This window comes from Colletotrichum abscissum (assembly GCF_030869225.1).
Source record: "Colletotrichum abscissum strain IMI 504890 chromosome Unknown Scaffold_3.1, whole genome shotgun sequence".
Classification (NCBI taxonomy): domain Eukaryota; kingdom Fungi; phylum Ascomycota; class Sordariomycetes; order Glomerellales; family Glomerellaceae; genus Colletotrichum; species Colletotrichum abscissum.
This window is the reverse complement of record NW_026850209.1, coordinates 710,954-728,108: the sequence shown is the minus strand read 5'-3', so window position 1 is coordinate 728,108 and position 17,155 is coordinate 710,954. Positions and strand designations below refer to the sequence as shown.

Here is a 17,155-nt window from a genome sequence, read left to right as displayed (position 1 = left end):
CTCTCCATATGTATGAAACTCTTCTTCCCTGCAGGCAAGATCTCGAGATTGCCAGTTAGGTCCCTGACGCGGCCGCCGCTTAACCTTGACGCCCTCCAACTCACACCCCCATCCGTGGACACAACAGAACCAGGACCCTGAAGTCAGTAGAAGCACGATCGTGGCACGAAGACCTTCACCGACATCATCTCGATCGGCCTCCAATCATTGGGCCGGCCAGTCTCGCCACAGGCGGGTCCAGAGATCTAAAGGGCCCTGTCAGTCTCGTGCGTTCATAAACCTCCCTTCCCCCTTCCAGCAGACTATATGACCCGGCTCCGAGGCAAGCGGCATGCTATGATCAGTCACCTTCCCAACCGTAACCGCTCTCCACGTCGATATTTTTAGCTGCCGTTGCTATATTAAGATGATTAGCCTCACCTGCAGCCGCCTATGAGCTGCATCTTGCTTAATGAGACGTCACGTCCTGCGTTGAACTTCATGGGTTCCCCTACACCGAAGGGACCCTTATCTCTCGCAACCACCCTCTAATCCCGCCGCAATTATAATTGTAAAAGAAGCGAACTGCAGAGACTTATTCCATTTCTCCCTTTTTGAGTTGTCAAACTTGCCTCCTGTACTCCATAACCCTGGCACGATATCGTTGTAACAACACCAACTTACACGACATCCATACAAATGTGTAAGCGCGGGGCAAAAGCGACAAGGTTACCTCGAGGTGCAGCATTTTGATATTGCCCACCGCTAGGTTCCGGCTCTTCTGCATACCTATCGGCGTTTTTTTGTTTCATGATCCTCCTTTCCCATTGCTACTTCATCCCACTACGACATGGGCGCATCATCCAGACATGGGCACTTCGTCAAGACATGGGCACATCATCCAGACGTACCCCCGGTCACAACGCCCACGTGAAGCAAAGATACCCAGCAACGTCGGGCAAAAGCAGCAGTCCTGTTTCTTATTTTCCTTGTTTCAAGCTTTTCTACATTTTCCCACTAACCCCAGACAAACTCCGTAGAGGCGGCGGCTTTTCCCACATCGCTCTGCCTCGATACCTAAACCAACCCAATCAACTTTGCAGTTTGAACCCTTACCCGTCCCTGTCCACGCTCCCACATCTTGGTTCCAAAATATTGCCGCGGCCCTTTTGACCAATAATCCGTACACCGACAGTTCGCGCTCGCATCTCCCATCACGCCCCACTCCCCGGTCTAAGAGGGAGGGGGTGGTTGGTCACGCGCGGAGATGACTCCTTCGAGGTTCAATCTCAATTGTGTGTGTGATTATACATATCGTAAGGCACTTCATCCATCTTCGTCACGGCGCGTAGCGCCTTGCGTAGCTAGAAAGCAAAGTACCTGATTGTCTGACGGTACTTTGACGGTACATGGCCTTCACTTGCTTCACTTCTTCTGCCTCTTGGCATTCTTCTCCTCGCCCCCGGCACTCATGACGCTGGCGCTCCGTTTATGTGTTGCCCCACTGCTCCCCGGTCGCGCTGACTTTTCCTTCTCCGCGTCCCCCTTGCCCTCCTCCGTCGCGGCCGGCGCAGCAGCTGCTACGGCAGCTGCTTTGTCCCCGTCCGCAGCGGGAGTTGCCTCCCCACCGCCGGCGTCTCCGTTGGTTTTGGGTTCATCATCCTTGGATGGCTCAGCGGCAGCTTTAGGTTCGGCGTTTGCCTCGCTCTCGCCTTCGCCCTCGCCCCCTACGGTGGTCTTGTCCTTCTTCTCTTCCGTAGACTGGCCTTGACCTTCGCCTTCCTTCTTCTCAGCAGCCGGGTCGGGCTCTGGCTGGTTCGCCTTCTCGCGCTCCGCCTTTTTGGCCAGCTCGAGCTTGATCTCGGCGTCAATCTTGTCCGTGACCTTTCTAGCATCAAGCAGACTGTTGACGGCGCCAAGCAGGAGCTCGTATTGGGCTGTTACCGGTGCTGTCGGCATAACTAGCCTTGGCGGGATGTCGAGCTCGTTGAGCGTGTTCATGATGCGCAGTTGCTGCTGGTTCGACTTGTGTGTAAAAAGCTTGTTGATCTTCTCGTAGCGGAACGTCGGTCCACTAGACAGGCGGTCGTGGTGCGTGACACCGTAGACGTGCATCTCGGCATCGTTGAGCTTGCGGCGTTCCTGCTGCTGCTGGCCCTTCTTTCCGCCTGCCGGCGCCGTCGGTGTCTGCGCGACGCTGCTAGGAGGTTCCTTTTGTGTTTTCTCCGCCGGGGTCGCAGCCGCCGCAGCAGCAATGCTCTCGCGGCGGTCTTTGTTGTCTGTTGACGCGGCCGTCGCTGTCGCTGCAGCCGCGGGCTGTTGTCCCGTGGGCGCGGAGGGGCTGACGCCGTCCGCTGCCATGAGCGACTTCCGCTTTTTGGACTTGTCTGCATTCATCAGGTTCTGCAGTAGAGTTTGTAACCCAGCACTGGACTTGAACGCGCTGATGTCCTGGTCAGTGTGTGGGTAGTCCAGACGGTTGTAGAGCTCCCGACGCTCCTCGTTGAAACGGTCGCTGCGTGCGAGAATGCGCTTGATCTCCAGTAGTAGTGATTCCTCCTCCTTGGCTTCCTCCTTGCTCCGGGTAAGCGCGTTGTTGGCGAAGTCCTTGCGCTGCTTCTCCTGGTTGGCGTTGAAGTTGGCCATGAGCTCATGAAGGGTGTACTCGGGTTGCGTCATGTACTGAACGGGCTTCTGCACCGCCATCATCTTTGCCGCAACGTCGTAGTAGCGCGCTTTGAGGTCCTCCATCGTCCTTGGTTTCGGCACGGGGATGATAGCCTTACTCTCATCCCCGTCTGCCGACGCCTCTCCATTGATCGCTTCTGGCAAGTAGTCGTATCGGTCCCATATGATCGGCCACCGTAGGTCAAAGTCCTTTACCAACCCTAGCAGGTAATCCGTCTCCTCCTTGCTCCAGTCGTCGTTTTGCAGGTTCGTCCGGTACTGGTCTTCGCTGTACTGCGGCACATCCACCTCCACGTTGAATTTCGCAAACATTGAGTTCTCGGGCTTCACCGCTGCCTGCTCCCCTTCCGCATCTTTCATTTCGGCGTCGCCACCCTGGTGCCCATTTTCCGTAGCCGTCGGTGTCTTGCGTTTCCAGTGCTTCAGTACTAATGCGCCGCTGTCGCCCCGTGCTGAGTTTGTGAAAGGCTTGAGTTCCCACTTTGTCGCCGGTTTCCTGCTTGCGAATCGCCGCTTCTTGAAGATCGATACTTCAGGAACGATGGCGATCGGGTTATCGCCGCCCAGATTCTGGACCTCACGGGCGAGACCCTTGAGATTCGGCCGCGGGCCGGACGTCTTCTGTTTTTTCGCCGGTCGGGGGCCTCCGTGGCTGTCGGGGAGATTGAGGACATCTCGCACGTCGGAGGACGTCATAGTCGCGGTGGGTAGGGAGGAGGGAAGAGCTGGCTGAAGAGTAGTTGTGATGCTGCGCGAATGGTCGGAAGGGCGGATTTTATCTTCGATTGACGATTGCCACTAGTCTGCTCGATGGCATCAATTTATCGCTGAGTTGTCACATGCATCAAGGAAACGGGTATCGTGTAGTTATTTTCGGGATATTTCGTCGATGACCGTGGGCTTCGTGGTTTCATGGAGTGGTTTCCGTCGAAGAAAGACGGAGACTTACAAATGCTTCTGTTCTCCGAAATCTCGAATCCAAAAAAGGTACATTTCTTTGGACGCGCAGGTCGCATTGGCAGGCGCGCAGTCTGTCGTTTGGGGACCGCACGTGATCCACTTCCTCCCCCAAGTCCCAAGAGGTGGTGGCCAATGCCACCCCTGTTCCACCACCAATTTTTCGAACGTGGCAGCTTTGAAAGTTACTCCCGCGCACCCTGGGACTTTAATGTGGGTACCCGAGCGAACTGGCTGACCTGGCGCTGTCGACTCGAAGAAACGAAGCATCTACAATTACACCCCCTCGACAGCCGACAGACGACGAGCACCGCGAATTTGAATCGACCCTGCCCCGAAAAACCTGCGGTTTGCCCTACACTTCGTCAGTCGCATTCAACTTCCGTCGTCAACAACATGAGGCCATTTCTCCCATTGCTCTCGCTGAGCGCAGTCGCTCAGGCGCTGTACTTCTACATTGACGGCACCTCGCCCAAGTGCTTCTTCGAGGAGCTCCCCAAGGACACGCTCGTCGTTGGCCACTACACTGCCGAGGAGTGGGATGACCGGATCAATCAGTGGGCCAAGCACGATGGTCTCAGCATCTACATTTCCGTTGATGTAAGTCAAACCCCTTGGTCGCGCTCCCCCCCCCCCCCCCCCTTTGGAGCTACCACATAGCTATAGGCACCCGGGTCTCTCTTGCTGGCGTGCCCACAAGAGCAAGAAGAAAATCCATGCTGATGATCTACATCGTAGGAAACCTTCGACAACGACCACCGTGTGGTTTCTCAGCGCGGCCAGGCATCAGGTCGTTTCACCTTCACGGCTGCCGACGCCGGCGACCACATGCTCTGCTTCACCCCTTCTTCCACCTCTGGCCGCGCCGGCTGGCTCTCGCTCCACTCCCACAACGGTGGTATCCGTCTGACACTTGACCTCGCTATCGGCGAGAGCACCGAGATCGAGAGCTCCGACAAGAGCAAGCTCGAGGATATCGCGACCCGCGTCAAGGACCTCAACGCTCGTCTGCAGGATATTCGCAGGGAGCAAGTCTTCCAGCGTGTAAGTCTTCCACCATTAGAGCCGATACAGAAGCTTTCTCTCTCACTGTTCGAGACGGGAGAGATGGCGTCCGTTTGGCGCCAATGTGTATCAAGGTACCAAGCAATGCTAACGAAAACGAATCAGGAACGCGAAGCCGAGTTCAGAGACCAGTCCGAATCCACCAACGCCCGTGTCATCAGATGGATGCTTATCCAGCTCACCGTTCTCGCTGTTACCTGCACCTGGCAATTGTCTCACCTGCGGTCATTCTTCATCAAGCAGAAGCTCACATAAGGGAAACAAAAATAGGGGTTGGGGCGTGCTTGTTGCGCCCCGCAAGAGCAGAGAAGGGTCGATTGGCCATGCTCAGTGCTTGGTAGGGCCTCGTACAGAGGGAGGGAGGCTTCCAAATTGCTCATTGCATCAGGCCACTGCGGCCAGGGGCTGGGCAACGGATTTGTAATGATATACACACCAATTGTAGCTACGAAAAGCGAGGCTCGGTCAATGATGCATACGTCGAATGTCAGAATTCTTACTTGTATCTTGCACGGCGAAATGTCCAGTCATTGTGCGCCACCAAACTCACATATCGCAATATTTTCCAATCTTGGGAAAGAGCTAGTTCTCCACTACTCATCTATGAACTTGCCCTGAGTGAAAGCCTCCGTTTACAGCTAAATGCGCCGCATACGTGCCGTTATCAGATGGGACGGGTGTAGCAAGGCCGACCGCGCGTGAATCTCAGCTTAGAGTAAGGCCCTGAAGCTTCTTGTCCTCATTCGACTTTACGGTTAGCTATGTCGGAGGACTTCCAGCAAGACCGTTCCAGAGTGGCAACACGCAAGGGCTGTCTCATTCGATCGCCAGTAAGTGATATGATAGCCTAATGGCAAAGCTGAGAAGGTCTGCAGCAGACCGGATCGAGTAGTGCTCATATGTGGGCCGGGGACATGGTCACAACGGTGATAGGATCAGATGAAATGTGAAGTCAGGCGGCTAATCCCAACTAGTCTTTTACCAGTCCGGTAGGCAACCGTGCAGTGGAGATGTTGATCTTGTCACCTGTTTGAGGCTCACAATACAGGAGTGGTAGAGACGCACAATAACCTCCATGTATATATGTAGCACTCACACGAGGGGAATCAAGTTATGGCGATCGCTGTCGAGACGGAAGGCAACAGGGCCTCATGCATGCTAGTGGCCTTGTCACCTCTTCCCAAGCTTCTATTGTATTCCAAGTGCACCAGATCGTACTTTTTCTTTTGAAAGTCACTTTTGGCTGTATGACTGGGAATACCACTTGGGCTTATCCAAGGTTTTGATACCCTCCCATAGGTGAAGCTTGGAAAGTAAGTACACAGTTCTCACAGCAGACACGAAGTCGGACTCAAATTAAAGAAGTCGGACATCGCTCGTCGTCTGAAGTAAATAAGAAGAGTGGGTATATTGCCATTCAAAAATGAATCCAGCGTCTCGTCAGCTCCTATATCCATACGTTGATCGCCCGCCGATCACAGCACACTCAGCCTCCCCTTCGCCTCAGGACCAAGCGGCAGCTCGGCCATCCTCTGCTCCTCGAGCCTCTTCATCTCGTCCCGCGTCGCCCTCCGCGTGAGAGCGTCCTCCATCTTCCTCAGCGCGAGCTCCCTGTTGACCAGCCGAGAAAAGGCCCGCAGCGTAAAGTCGTCCGCCTCGTGGCCCGAGGCTTCGAGGCGCTGGAGGGACAGCACCGTCTTATTGACGTCCTGAGCCCTGGCGTAGCCCGCGATCAGGGTGTTCCAGGTGACCAGGTTCGGCTCGACGCCGTGCTGGCGCATTTGGGCGAGGATCCGCTCCCCGGAGCCCTTTTCCTTACTGAAGCCGTGCAGGAGGATGCTCCAGGTGAAGACGCTTGGAGCAGGGTGCAGCGGCGCGGGAGCAACCTCGGTCTCCTTGATCTCGCTCTGCGGGACTTTGCTCTCCTGTGCTTGTCTATCTTGAGCCCCAGTCTGTTGGATCTCGGTCTCCTTAACCTCAGTCCTCCTGCTGCCACTTCTCCCCTTCGAGGACTGCTTCGCTGCGTCGGCTGCTCTGCTCCGCTCTTCAAGCGTGTACTTGAGCATGTCGCCGACGATATCCAACGCGGCACGGAGCATGCCTGGGTGCTTGCAGAGCGCCTTGATAAGGACGTCGTACATGAATGACCCCTTCTCCTGCACCAGCTTAGTGGCGCCGGGGCTGCCCTTCAAAATCTCCTGTCTGAGGTACGCGTATAGTGAAATGAGGTTGATGGGCTGTGACATGCTCCTCACGTATGCGAGGAACATGATGCTCAGGGTTGCACTCGTCGGTTCCATCTTCTCGTGGACGGTGGACATGGCCCTGTCAAGTGCAGGAAATAGTTGTCGCGCCAACTCCCAATCCGCTGGCATCTGCAGGCCTTCTTGGCCCTCGAGGTACATTGACAGGTCCACGGGAAGGAGAGCCTGTAATGGTGCCAAATGGAACACCTTTGAGTAGAAGTGTAACATTGGCCCAAAGGCCGGCATGACACCGGGCGTCCACTTGCAGAAGTGAAGCAGGCACATCAGTAGGTCGTTGAAGAAGGGAACGTCAATCTCATTGCCCTCGACAGCTCCTATGACGGCAGATTCGATACTCGACGGCGAAAGAGCTCGCTTTCCTCCGTCTAACAGAGTAGACCACATGATCATGTCTGGTTCAAAGTTGTGCCGCTGCATAACCCGGAACACCTCCTCTGCAACTTCATTCTGATCTGTCAGGCACAGCGACCTGATCACTGCCGTGTAGTGCACCATGTTGGGAGCAAAGCCATGCTCTATAAGGGTAACAAATGCGTCCGCAGCTGAAAACCCGTCGTCAACCTTGATTTGGCCACGCTTGAGACTCAAGATTGAGGTACACAAAGATGCCCATAGGCCTGAGTCGAGATCAACACCTTGGTCTGGGATAGAATCGATGGCCATCTGGAGAGCTAGGTTCTTATGTAAGGGGCTGACTGCAAGCCGTCTGGCCATGTTTTGGAGAGTGTTGCTGTGGAGTCGGACGTCCTTTTCCCTCCAACAATCGTAAAGGGCAATCAAGGTGGGCAATTCTACCTCATGCGTCAGCATGTAGATGGTGTTTTGCCTCAGGGGGATATAAGCCGCAGGCAGACGTTCAAAGACCGTCACGACCACGTTACAAAGATGTCTTCTCTGCTCAGTAAACTCAGGCTTGGATAGTTGACTTTGCCACTTTGCGAGGAAGTGAATAGCATCACTGATGGCGTAACCCGGCGGCTTGATATCGCGGGTGGTGATTTCGAGTATGGCTGTAGCCCGATCAGGACAAGACCATAAAGCAGAGAACATGAGCTTTCGCCACTTTGTCTTCTTCTGCTCCTCAGTCCATGTCGGCCATTGCTCGATCGCGTCTTCAACGGCTTGACGGTCTTGGATCCAGCTGAGGACTTTTGGGACTTTGTAGCCTTCGCCGAAGGATGCGAATCCGTACAGTCTTTTGCAGTCGTTTTTCCAATTCTCAAAGTCTTTCAACTCCTTCTTGGTCATGCGATGGCGGAGGTACCCATATTCCAGGTATCTTCTCTTCCTCTCTTTTACGAGCTCAGAAATCCAGGTGTCGGCATTTCCTGATGTGAATTCGTATTTCTTCTTCCTCTCTCCTCCATTCTTAGGGGACCATGTATCGATGTTTTTCGAGGTGAACTCTGTTCGTTTCCGGCTTGTTTCGGCATTTATGGGTGCTCCGATAGGCGTTGGCGCATTTCTCGATCCTGGCTCGACTAATCTTTTTATTTTGCGAATTCGAAACGTCCGTTCTGTGGAGTATTCTATAGCGGAAGTGGCATTGGGTCGAGCTTGGAAGGAGGTTTGGATATAACTATTCGCTGCGAGGTTGCCGCGTTGTCGGATGTGTCGTAGACATTGTCGGCCTGCTAAGGAGTGCGACATCGCAGGTGTAATATCGGGGCGTTAAAGCCAGAGCTTCCGGTCGTTACGGACAGGTATAGCTTCGCCGGCATTCGAGCGACGACGGTGCGACCGTGATTTTGTTAACTGTCTTGGAGCATCGAGGGTAAGGTATCCGAAGTTTGAGGCTGTAGTCTGTGAACTGGAGTCTTATTTTATTTTTTTGCGACAGATGGTAGCTTCTCATAGACCCCTGGCGAGCTAAATGCGATTTTGAAGGATGGAAGACCGTGCATCCGCTAGTGCATTTCGTGGAAGTATCCCGCCATCGTAGCAATGGCTTGCCCCACTGCGAACCGAACTTGAACTTTCAACATCCAAACTCCCGATTGAACGCGCTCACCAAAAGCCGCAATCTCACCAACACTCCAATTCGAAGAATATCTGGCCAACCTACCACAATATCGTTCGTTTCGATCAGTCTTTCTCTATTACAGCATCATGTCGAGCTCCCAAGCCACCCTAAGCGCGGTAACAGACGAGCGCAAAGCGCGCCTCGCGAAGCTCAAGAACCTCAAGAGAAAACAACCAGCGGATGAGATCGTTGCGCCAGAGTCAGAACGCGCAGCTTCGGCCCCAACAGAGCCGGACGTCACAAAATTGCACCTTTCCGGGCGCAACTACGACCCAGAAACGCGTGGTCCCAAGCTTGGCTTCGAGGCGCCCCCGACCCAAGACCTAGAGAATCCTACACTGGAAGAGCTCGCGGCAGACATTGAGGAGGATGTGAAGCAAAAGGCAACCGAAGATGCGCAGGATGACAAGGGTATCGATCTGTTCAAGCTTCAACCCAAAAAGCCGAATTGGGACCTGAAGAGAGACTTGGAGAAGAAGCTGGAGATTCTCAACGTTCGGACGGACAATGCTATTGCGAAGCTAGTAAGGGAACGCATCACAGGAGCTCAGAAAGCGGCTACACAGACCAAGCAAGTCGATGCAGGCAGCAGGGAGGGCGACGCAGCTGGAATTGATGGTATTGCATTAGTGGAAGGAGTGCGCGTACGCGAGAGGGAAGAAGAGGACGAGAGACGAGAGAAGGCGGACGAGGAGGATGACGATTTGGCTGTTTAAGCAGCAAATCCTGGCGCGAGTGGCAGAATGCCTTTGTGTTTCTACAGTTGCGGAGCAGGCATAGACTCCATTTGACCTACATATAATTGATACCCCATAGCTACCTATTTAGGGACTGTGTCAACGCCAGTCTCTTGGAAAATGGACTGAGACTGCGCTCTCGTTCTGGCTGTCGCTCAGATCCACCACCCTGCCTTTGGTTCTCACCACCTCGGCCCAGTGTAGGCTGAGGCTCGTCTCGATATCCGTCGTTTCTGCCAGCACGTCGACTTGGGCCGCTTTGTGGCCTCGCACCACGACGGTCGGGAGACCGGGACAACGACCGCCTGCTGCCAACAGCATCCATACCACGTCCTGAGATGGATGAATCCCTGGAATTGGGCGAGTAGCGCGCATGACCACTGGCCGTTGGTCTAGCGTGATCCGCATCCCTCTGACGATAGTTCTGCTCCTGGGTTCCAACGGGTGAACGACTGTCCCTCGAAAGTGATCTCTGGCGGCGTCGAGGTGGGGACTGAGTCCGTCTGCTTGCTGCTGACCTTCTTGAGACAGAGCGACCGTCGTCGCTCTCCGGACTAAACGACCTCTGTCTCCGCAGAGCAGAGGCGGGAGATGGCGAGCGCCGCCTAGGAGGAGGCGATACGGAGCGGTTTGTTGAGATGGTGGAAACGGAGTCAACAGACTCGGATCGTCTGCGCTTACTCTCTGTTTGCCTGATGAGTTCGTCATCTCTCTCGTCTAGCTCCCTCTTTCTCGCTCGCTCAGCTTCCTTCTTCGCGAGCTCCTCATCGGCGATTCCTTTCCTACTCCACAAATTAGCCACCTTGAACGCATGAAATACAAACGAAGGTGAGAAACTGACTTTCTTTGCGCGTCATCTGGCGTATCGTTTGTCAGTTTGGGCATCAGCTTCGGGTTGCGCAGCTGTTGAGTTCGGGACGGCCGAGACACATATGGTCGAGCCGTAGCCGACTCCTTGCATTCATAAGAGTAGTGACGTTCTGTGAGAGTCAGCTTGATATTTGCAACGTATGGTTTGCTTGTAGACTTATCTCTTTTGAGACACTTTTGACATTGGACGTTTGCTGGGGTGGACTGGCGAGGTCCGCCACGGCCTCTGTAGGGATGCATTGAATAGATTCGCTACTTGAGCGAAGGGTTTGCCGTAATTTGAATAGCCGTCGTTGCGCTGGCGTCTTCAATCAGGTTTTTGTTGGAATCGCACTGTTGTAAGTCTGGATGGCGATTGATGATCCGCTATGATGGGATCAACAGATGAGATTTTCTTCCGTTTTCTTGCTTGGTACGCGAGCCTTTGATACAACACTGGTGTTCAATTATTAGCGACGGGCTCTTTGGTGTTTCGCCGTTGCAGCTGAATTTCAGTTGTTACCAGCTCTGTAGAAAGTGGTTTACTTCAGCGACAGAGGAATGAGGTTTGGCTTCAACGATGGGCAACTCGGACGCTTATGTAAGGTGGAGGAAAGGATCGGAAAACCTGCACCAGCCTCAGAGGCACCAGCCACAGACCCAAGGTTTCCGTTAGGAATCTGCCGGCACTAAGCCACTCTCGGCACAGCCTCTGGTCTTTTTGTCTCTCACCAACTAATCTACCCTACCCAGGCCCGAGACCTGCTTGATGGTCATCAGAATTCCCGTATTCCGTTCCCAATCATACCCGACTCTTCAGCCTGACGTCCCACAAGACGTTGCGGAGGGGATGGCAGCCGTCTGACACCACCTTATCGACTTGAGACCGTTGTCCGCTCGATTGGGAGTTGCCAACACTGAAGCTTCTCGCTAAGGTTCTCTACTACGTCTCTGCGACCGAAGATACCTCGCAACTGAGAGAATACAGATAGAGAGAGAGAGTGTGTGTGTGTGTGTTTGTGTGAGAGGGCCTCACGCAACACGAGTGTGAAATTGAGACATAACGTTGTCATCGGATTACGGATATCAGTACTTATTGAACCTAGCGAGTGAGGAGTGCGTGAGTGATTGATCTCGCACTGCAAGTTACCCGGGGTGAGTGAACAAGAAGCTGAGAGGTCGTTGGCTCCGTTCTCCAGTTTCCCCATCCTCTTTTTTCCCTTTGCAGCGCAATCCCAAAAACCCACACCACAGCTCTACCAATTCCCTCCCACTACCTTAAACCATCGTCTGCACCACACCACCCACACCACACCCCTCTCCCCCAAGCCCGTGACGGACTATCCGCCTCACAGGCCGCCAAAATTTCACGTCGCCTCGTCTCAACCGCTGCGCGCCTATCTACCAGCTTCCTGCAACCAACCTTTCCCACAACCACTGACGGATAGTCACTCAGGCGCACATCTATTCGACGACGAAACACGCAACGGACAACTCCCATTTCTCCCCTGCAACGAGAAACTGGGTCCATCATTCATCCAACATTCAGGAATCCAAAAGCTACGATGACGACCTTGTCCCGACGATGATCCACGGTATTTCTTCCTCTGCAGGCTCGCCTTGATCCAGTTTGTTCCTTGCTTTCGGACCTCGTCTTTAATCCTTTTTGACCCGGTCTCTTATTTCGTCTCATCGCGCGCCTACCATTCTACCTGCGCGAAGCTACTTCAGTGGACGACTTTCATTTCCATCTCACTACCCACGGCTGAAGTTGGGCCATCCTCCGAACCTCTTCACTGGCTATGGCTACAGCCCAGATGCCATCTGACATTCCTAAGCCATCTTTCGCAAAGGTGCGATTTGCTCCCGAGCTACCCCTCGTTCTCGAAGCTCAGTAGTTGCCTAGTGATGAATGCTGACAATCTCTGCGCTATTCTAGGTCGCTGCATCGGCATCAAAAGATTCCCAACCCGTCACTACCGTCAGACCAGTTGCTGCGCCAGCTCAAGCCCGTCCCAGCCAAGCTTCTTCTACCGGTGCCGCCTCCATACCCGCATCTGCCACTTCAGACGCAGTTGATACTCGCCAATCCGCAATCATGAACTCTACGAAGTCTGCGCCGACTGTCGCTAAGCGCGAGCCCACCCTGTCCAAGAAGCCCGATGCGACCGGTGCCGTGTTGGATGGATTGAAGGATTTGAGCATTGGGCAACCGACACCGAGCCTTGTTGTGAACGGAACAGGCTCTTCGTACGCTGAGCGATCAAAATCTATAACCAAGGATGGGTCGGACGACTCCCAGAGAGCTGACTCCAGCTCGGAGCTCGGTACCAAGCCTCCCAGTCTGGACGGAAAGAGTATTACGTCGGGAACGACCTTTGCGCTGGACGAGAAGGAATCCCTGAGGCCGGATGACAGTGCCAGCGTCAAAGCCGCTGCTGCCGAGGACGACGATTCCTTCTCATTCCGGGGGCCAAATCTACCAAACTCCAGAATGGGTTCCGACATTGCGGCGCGTGCTAGAGGCATCATCCAGCTTGGCGACATGCCCGATCGCCGTCTAGCCCAACCTATCTCCGGCTCCTTGAGCCAAGGCATGATCACACCGCAGAGTGCTTCGTCAGATCAACCACAGATGCCCATCCCTAACGCTCTGTCTGCTAATCTCCCCGACTCTGCCAATCTCTTGAATACCATCTACGGACAGGCACCGGATGAAAAACTCTTGGAGGCTATGGCTTCCCCGAAGGATCGACTGTTTCTATTGCGATTGGAGGCCGAATTGATCAAATTTGTTCAAAATTCCAAGTGAGTACCGACGGATTGAATCAATGTGCAGTCACTAACAGCGATATCAGAGACCCGTACATGGACTTTCCGCCTTCAAATTCATTTTGTAGGATGCTCACACATAAGCTGGCTGACTACTACCGCATGACGCATCAGTATGAAGCTCGTGTGGGATCTGTCCGAATCTTCAGAACCCCTTACGCCAGAGTACCTGAGTCGCTTGCTAGTATCGCTGCTCCGGAAACCAATGCCGAAACGCCTCCTCCTCCAGCGGTCCTGCCTCGAAAGATCATGCGACGTGGGGAGGATGGGGAATTCGGTAGCAACAGCGCTTCTCCATCCAAGGCCACGTCTGAGACCGGCAGTGACTCTAAGGATAAGTCTGCTGCGGCAAATCAGAAGTATTTTGCCCTTCCTCCTCGAATGATTGCAACTTGCTGACTTGTTCAGATTGTCGAGAGAGCAGCGTGAAGAAGCGTACAAGCAAGCCCGAGAGAGAATATTCGGCAATTCTGAGAAGACTGGGGAATCTACGCCTGGTATGTGTGACTATCACGTTTCCTTCGGACCGCCACTGATCGTGTTCCAAGATAACGAAATCGAAAATGGCGTTTCACGTGCCAGCTCCGTTTCGGCGAGGGAAAAGCCTGGTGTCAGCAAACGGGGCAAGACTGGGAAGCAGAGACGGGATGATTCAGACAGTTTCGACTCGAGACACAACTACACACCATACTGGGGGCCGCAGCAGCAGACTTGGGTGCCTCAACCTCAGTATGTTCCTGTGTCAAACCAGTACGGTGCGCCGGTGCAGCAACCGTATCCCAATCAGATCCCCGCAGCCCCTTACAACACTACACCCACGCAAACATTTGCTCCCATGATGCCTAACGCGGGCTACAATGCGGGCTATCCTAACATGACACCGGTAAGAAAACTCTTCCGTCCTCAACTTCATAAAGCTGATCGGGACTAGTATCCGCCTCCGGCAAACCAGGCCCAGTTCCAAGCTCCTCCGAATGCGAGGAGCTATGGTGGTTCTGGCCCTACTCCTCCACAGCAAGGTTGGCAACCACAACCAGGGTTCGGACCGGCGCCGGTGCCGATGACTCCACCTTCGACGGCTAATGCCACGGCTTACACGCCTCGGGGTATGTCGGCGCCGCCCAGTCAAAGCACTGTTCCGTACATGTACGGGCAGTTGCCGGCCAACATCAACCCGAACGACCCAAAGAGCCAGCATCCCATCCCCGGCAGCTACAATCGTCACGCCTTCAATCCCAAGACGCAATCATTCGTCCCTGGGGGTGGCATGTCTCCGATGCAGCCACCACAGCCGCCATTCAGTGCTCCTGGATCTCACCACGGTAGCCCCCAGATCGGCTCACCACATCTGGCATACGCCGGTTATCAGCAGCAAGGACCACCAGCACCTTACGGCTATGCCATGGCGAGGCAAGGATCGAACAACTCGATTCCTTCCTACCACCCGCCTCCGCCCCAGCACCCTCATCACTTGAACCCTATGCCTCAAGCACCGGTTCATCATATTCCTCAACACCCCCCGCAACACATACCACAAAACCCCTCCCCTCATATTCCCAATAAACCCGCCATCCCTCAGGGTCCGGCTGGACAGACGTTCAGCCACCTGCCCCACTACGGCAACCCTGCTACTTTGCCGCAAAAGCCAAACATGGGTATTTAGGTACACGCTTGATGTTGTTGGACGGTCCATGGCAGAATGAACGGCGTACAGGGGTTTTAAAGGTACAGCATACTGGCGTTCACACAGGAGGGATAGGATGGCATCAGATCATGTAGGCTATTGCATGCTAGAACACTTACGCACCTTAATTATCACTCAAACCTTTTTTCAAAGTTTACGTACGTCGCAAGCTGAACAGACGTCTCTTGTGTGTGTATCTTGAATATTTGCATGAAAGCGTGAATAATCATCATTGCAACTGCCTAGCGCATTCTACCCTAGGCCGTCTAATTCTGCCACTGCCATAACGCCATGATGGTTTTATCAAGTGTGGATTCCTCATGATGCCATGCTTGCTAACCTTGCGGCAGAAAATTCCCCAGCATCGCGGGCCAGCTTGTCCTAGGTCTCTTTCAACCTCTCGACCTCCTATCTCCTTTTTAAGGGGTGTTAGGTTTGGTTCAGTCCTCTCTTCCACATGGCTTTTTGCATGTAAAAGGAGAAATTCCTCTCTTTTTCTTTTCTTTCTCAAACAAATTAGCTTGTCCCCTTTTTTCTTTACTCGGTAGGTTCCCTCGGCTCGCGAGGCTCGCGGGGCTCCCTGGGCTCTCCCCTCTGGCCGCCACCACCACGGCCGCCGCCGCGTCCACCGCGCTTGCCGCCACGCTGACCACCCCGCTGTTGCTCGCCCTTCTCGCCGCCCTCGGTCGTCTTGCCCTCGCCGTCCTTCTCGCCGCCGGTGAGGTTGGCAACAGCCAGCCGTTGCGACAGGTCGATCTGGGTGCGAATGGTGTTGGCCAGGTAGGAGACCATGAGGACGTCCTGGATGTGGTTGTTGAAGTCGTGCTCAATTTGCTCGGGGTCGACCTTGGGCGCGAGGGAGAGGGCGTTCATGAGGTACTGGCCGAGGGCCTGGTTGGGCTCCTCGTCCTCGTCGAGGATACCGTTGACCCAGTCGCTGACGCGCTCGATGAGGTTGGCGCCGGACTCGATGGAGCGGGCGAGGCCCTCAATGTCGGAGACGACGGGGGCGGTGCGGTCCTCGGTGTCCTTGGCCATGGAGATGGCCTCGAGGGCGCTGCGCTCGGCATCGCCGTACATGAGCTTGTGGGGCACCTGGATGAAGAGGCAGCTCTCGGCGGCGCGCTCGGCGTTGACGGCGACGGGGGCGGAGATGTAGCATCGGGCCTCAATGTCGGAGGTCGGGTCGGTGCTGATGGTGAGGTGGACGGCGGGGTGGGGGAAGGTGCCGGTCTCGGGGGAGGCGAAGAAGTTCTGGATCAGGGCGGAGAAGGAGTTGAGCTCGTGGGTGGTGGTGTACCAGCCCAACAGGGACTCGCGCGGGTTGGCCTTGAGGGTGAGGGCGAGCATGTTCTTCTGGTAGTCGACGTCCACCTCGACCTGGTCCTCGTTCTCGGTGTGGGGGATGGCGAAGCAGGAGCGCACTTCGACCTCGGTGCCATCTTCGGAGCGGACACCAACGAGGGCGCCGATAACGCGGGTTGATTGCGTATCGCGGATGTCTCTTCGCACGGCATGGTCGAGAATGGAGAGGATGGCCTGGGAGGAGGAGGTGGGGTTAGCGACGAGTAGTTGGGGTTCCCCACGGGGGGTAAGCTGTATTAATGATGAATGTGTATATACGCCATGGCCTTGTTAAGGTCTATGACATGTCTCGGGTAATGATATCAGGTCCTGCAGCGTAGCAAGATGTGTCGTACCTGGGGCTGGATGTTGACGGTGAGCGGGGCAATGTTGCCTGGGATGCCAATCGTGGCCGGCGCGATGGGCCGCGACAGGTGGAGGAACTTCTCAGTTTCGGCGACAGCCATGCTGGGCAGGTTGGATCTCGGGTCGTCGAGGTTCTTTCGAAGGGGGAGACCTGCGGTTGAGGAGGAGATATCGAGAAGAGGAGGGGAGGGGGAGGGCGGGTTTCGGGTTGGTGGTGATGCGCGGGCCAAAAATTGAAGAGTGGGTTTGGGGTCTCTGGTCGGAGCGTTTTTTCGCGATAGGTCGCTTCAAAAAATCGTCGAACTCTTTCGCTTTCTCCTAGTGGGCGGTTTGCCGATTTTGCGATTTGTGGTTGGCCCCTACT

At 54.7% G+C, this 17,155-nt stretch overlaps 7 protein-coding genes across 7 annotated transcripts; 3 read left to right on the top strand and 4 right to left on the bottom strand.

Moving 5' to 3' along the window:
* Positions 1 to 1,404: 1,404 nt before the first annotated feature.
* Positions 1,405 to 3,363, bottom strand: CABS01_01578 (SWR1-complex protein 4; the record flags this gene model as incomplete). The annotated part of the gene is made up of 1 exon (XM_060534958.1): positions 1,405 to 3,363. One exon carries the CDS (start codon positions 3,361 to 3,363, stop codon positions 1,405 to 1,407), a length of 1,959 nt encoding a protein of 652 aa, XP_060398147.1.
* Positions 3,364 to 4,020: 657 nt separating this feature from the next.
* On the top strand, positions 4,021 to 4,944 carry CABS01_01577 (emp24/gp25L/p24 family/GOLD; the record flags this gene model as incomplete). The annotated part of the gene is made up of 3 exons (XM_060534957.1): positions 4,021 to 4,224; positions 4,363 to 4,668; positions 4,795 to 4,944. The coding sequence occupies 3 exons, from the start codon at positions 4,021 to 4,023 to the stop codon at positions 4,942 to 4,944; spliced, it is 660 nt and encodes a 219-aa protein (XP_060398146.1).
* A 1,220-nt stretch (positions 4,945 to 6,164) lies between these two features.
* Positions 6,165 to 8,606, bottom strand: CABS01_01576 (pentatricopeptide repeat domain-containing protein; the record flags this gene model as incomplete). The annotated part of the gene is made up of 1 exon (XM_060534956.1): positions 6,165 to 8,606. One exon carries the CDS (start codon positions 8,604 to 8,606, stop codon positions 6,165 to 6,167), a length of 2,442 nt encoding a protein of 813 aa, XP_060398145.1.
* Positions 8,607 to 9,065: 459 nt separating this feature from the next.
* Positions 9,066 to 9,695, top strand: CABS01_01575 (cwf18 pre-mRNA splicing factor; the record flags this gene model as incomplete). Its single annotated transcript, XM_060534955.1, has 1 exon — positions 9,066 to 9,695. The coding sequence occupies one exon, from the start codon at positions 9,066 to 9,068 to the stop codon at positions 9,693 to 9,695; it is 630 nt and encodes a 209-aa protein (XP_060398144.1).
* Positions 9,696 to 9,795: 100 nt separating this feature from the next.
* On the bottom strand, positions 9,796 to 10,826 carry CABS01_01574 (uncharacterized protein; the record flags this gene model as incomplete). Its single annotated transcript, XM_060534954.1, has 2 exons — positions 9,796 to 10,498; positions 10,558 to 10,826. 2 exons carry the CDS (start codon positions 10,824 to 10,826, stop codon positions 9,796 to 9,798), a joined length of 972 nt encoding a protein of 323 aa, XP_060398143.1.
* Positions 10,827 to 12,367: 1,541 nt separating this feature from the next.
* CABS01_01573 (R3H domain-containing protein) lies at positions 12,368 to 15,060 on the top strand (the record flags this gene model as incomplete). Its single annotated transcript, XM_060534953.1, has 5 exons — positions 12,368 to 12,418; positions 12,505 to 13,373; positions 13,424 to 13,756; positions 13,806 to 14,280; positions 14,329 to 15,060. 5 exons carry the CDS (start codon positions 12,368 to 12,370, stop codon positions 15,058 to 15,060), a joined length of 2,460 nt encoding a protein of 819 aa, XP_060398142.1.
* Positions 15,061 to 15,618: 558 nt separating this feature from the next.
* CABS01_01572 (Mov34/MPN/PAD-1 family protein) lies at positions 15,619 to 16,892 on the bottom strand (the record flags this gene model as incomplete). Its single annotated transcript, XM_060534952.1, has 2 exons — positions 15,619 to 16,620; positions 16,782 to 16,892. 2 exons carry the CDS (start codon positions 16,890 to 16,892, stop codon positions 15,619 to 15,621), a joined length of 1,113 nt encoding a protein of 370 aa, XP_060398141.1.
* Between the last annotated feature and the right edge of the window lie 263 nt (positions 16,893 to 17,155).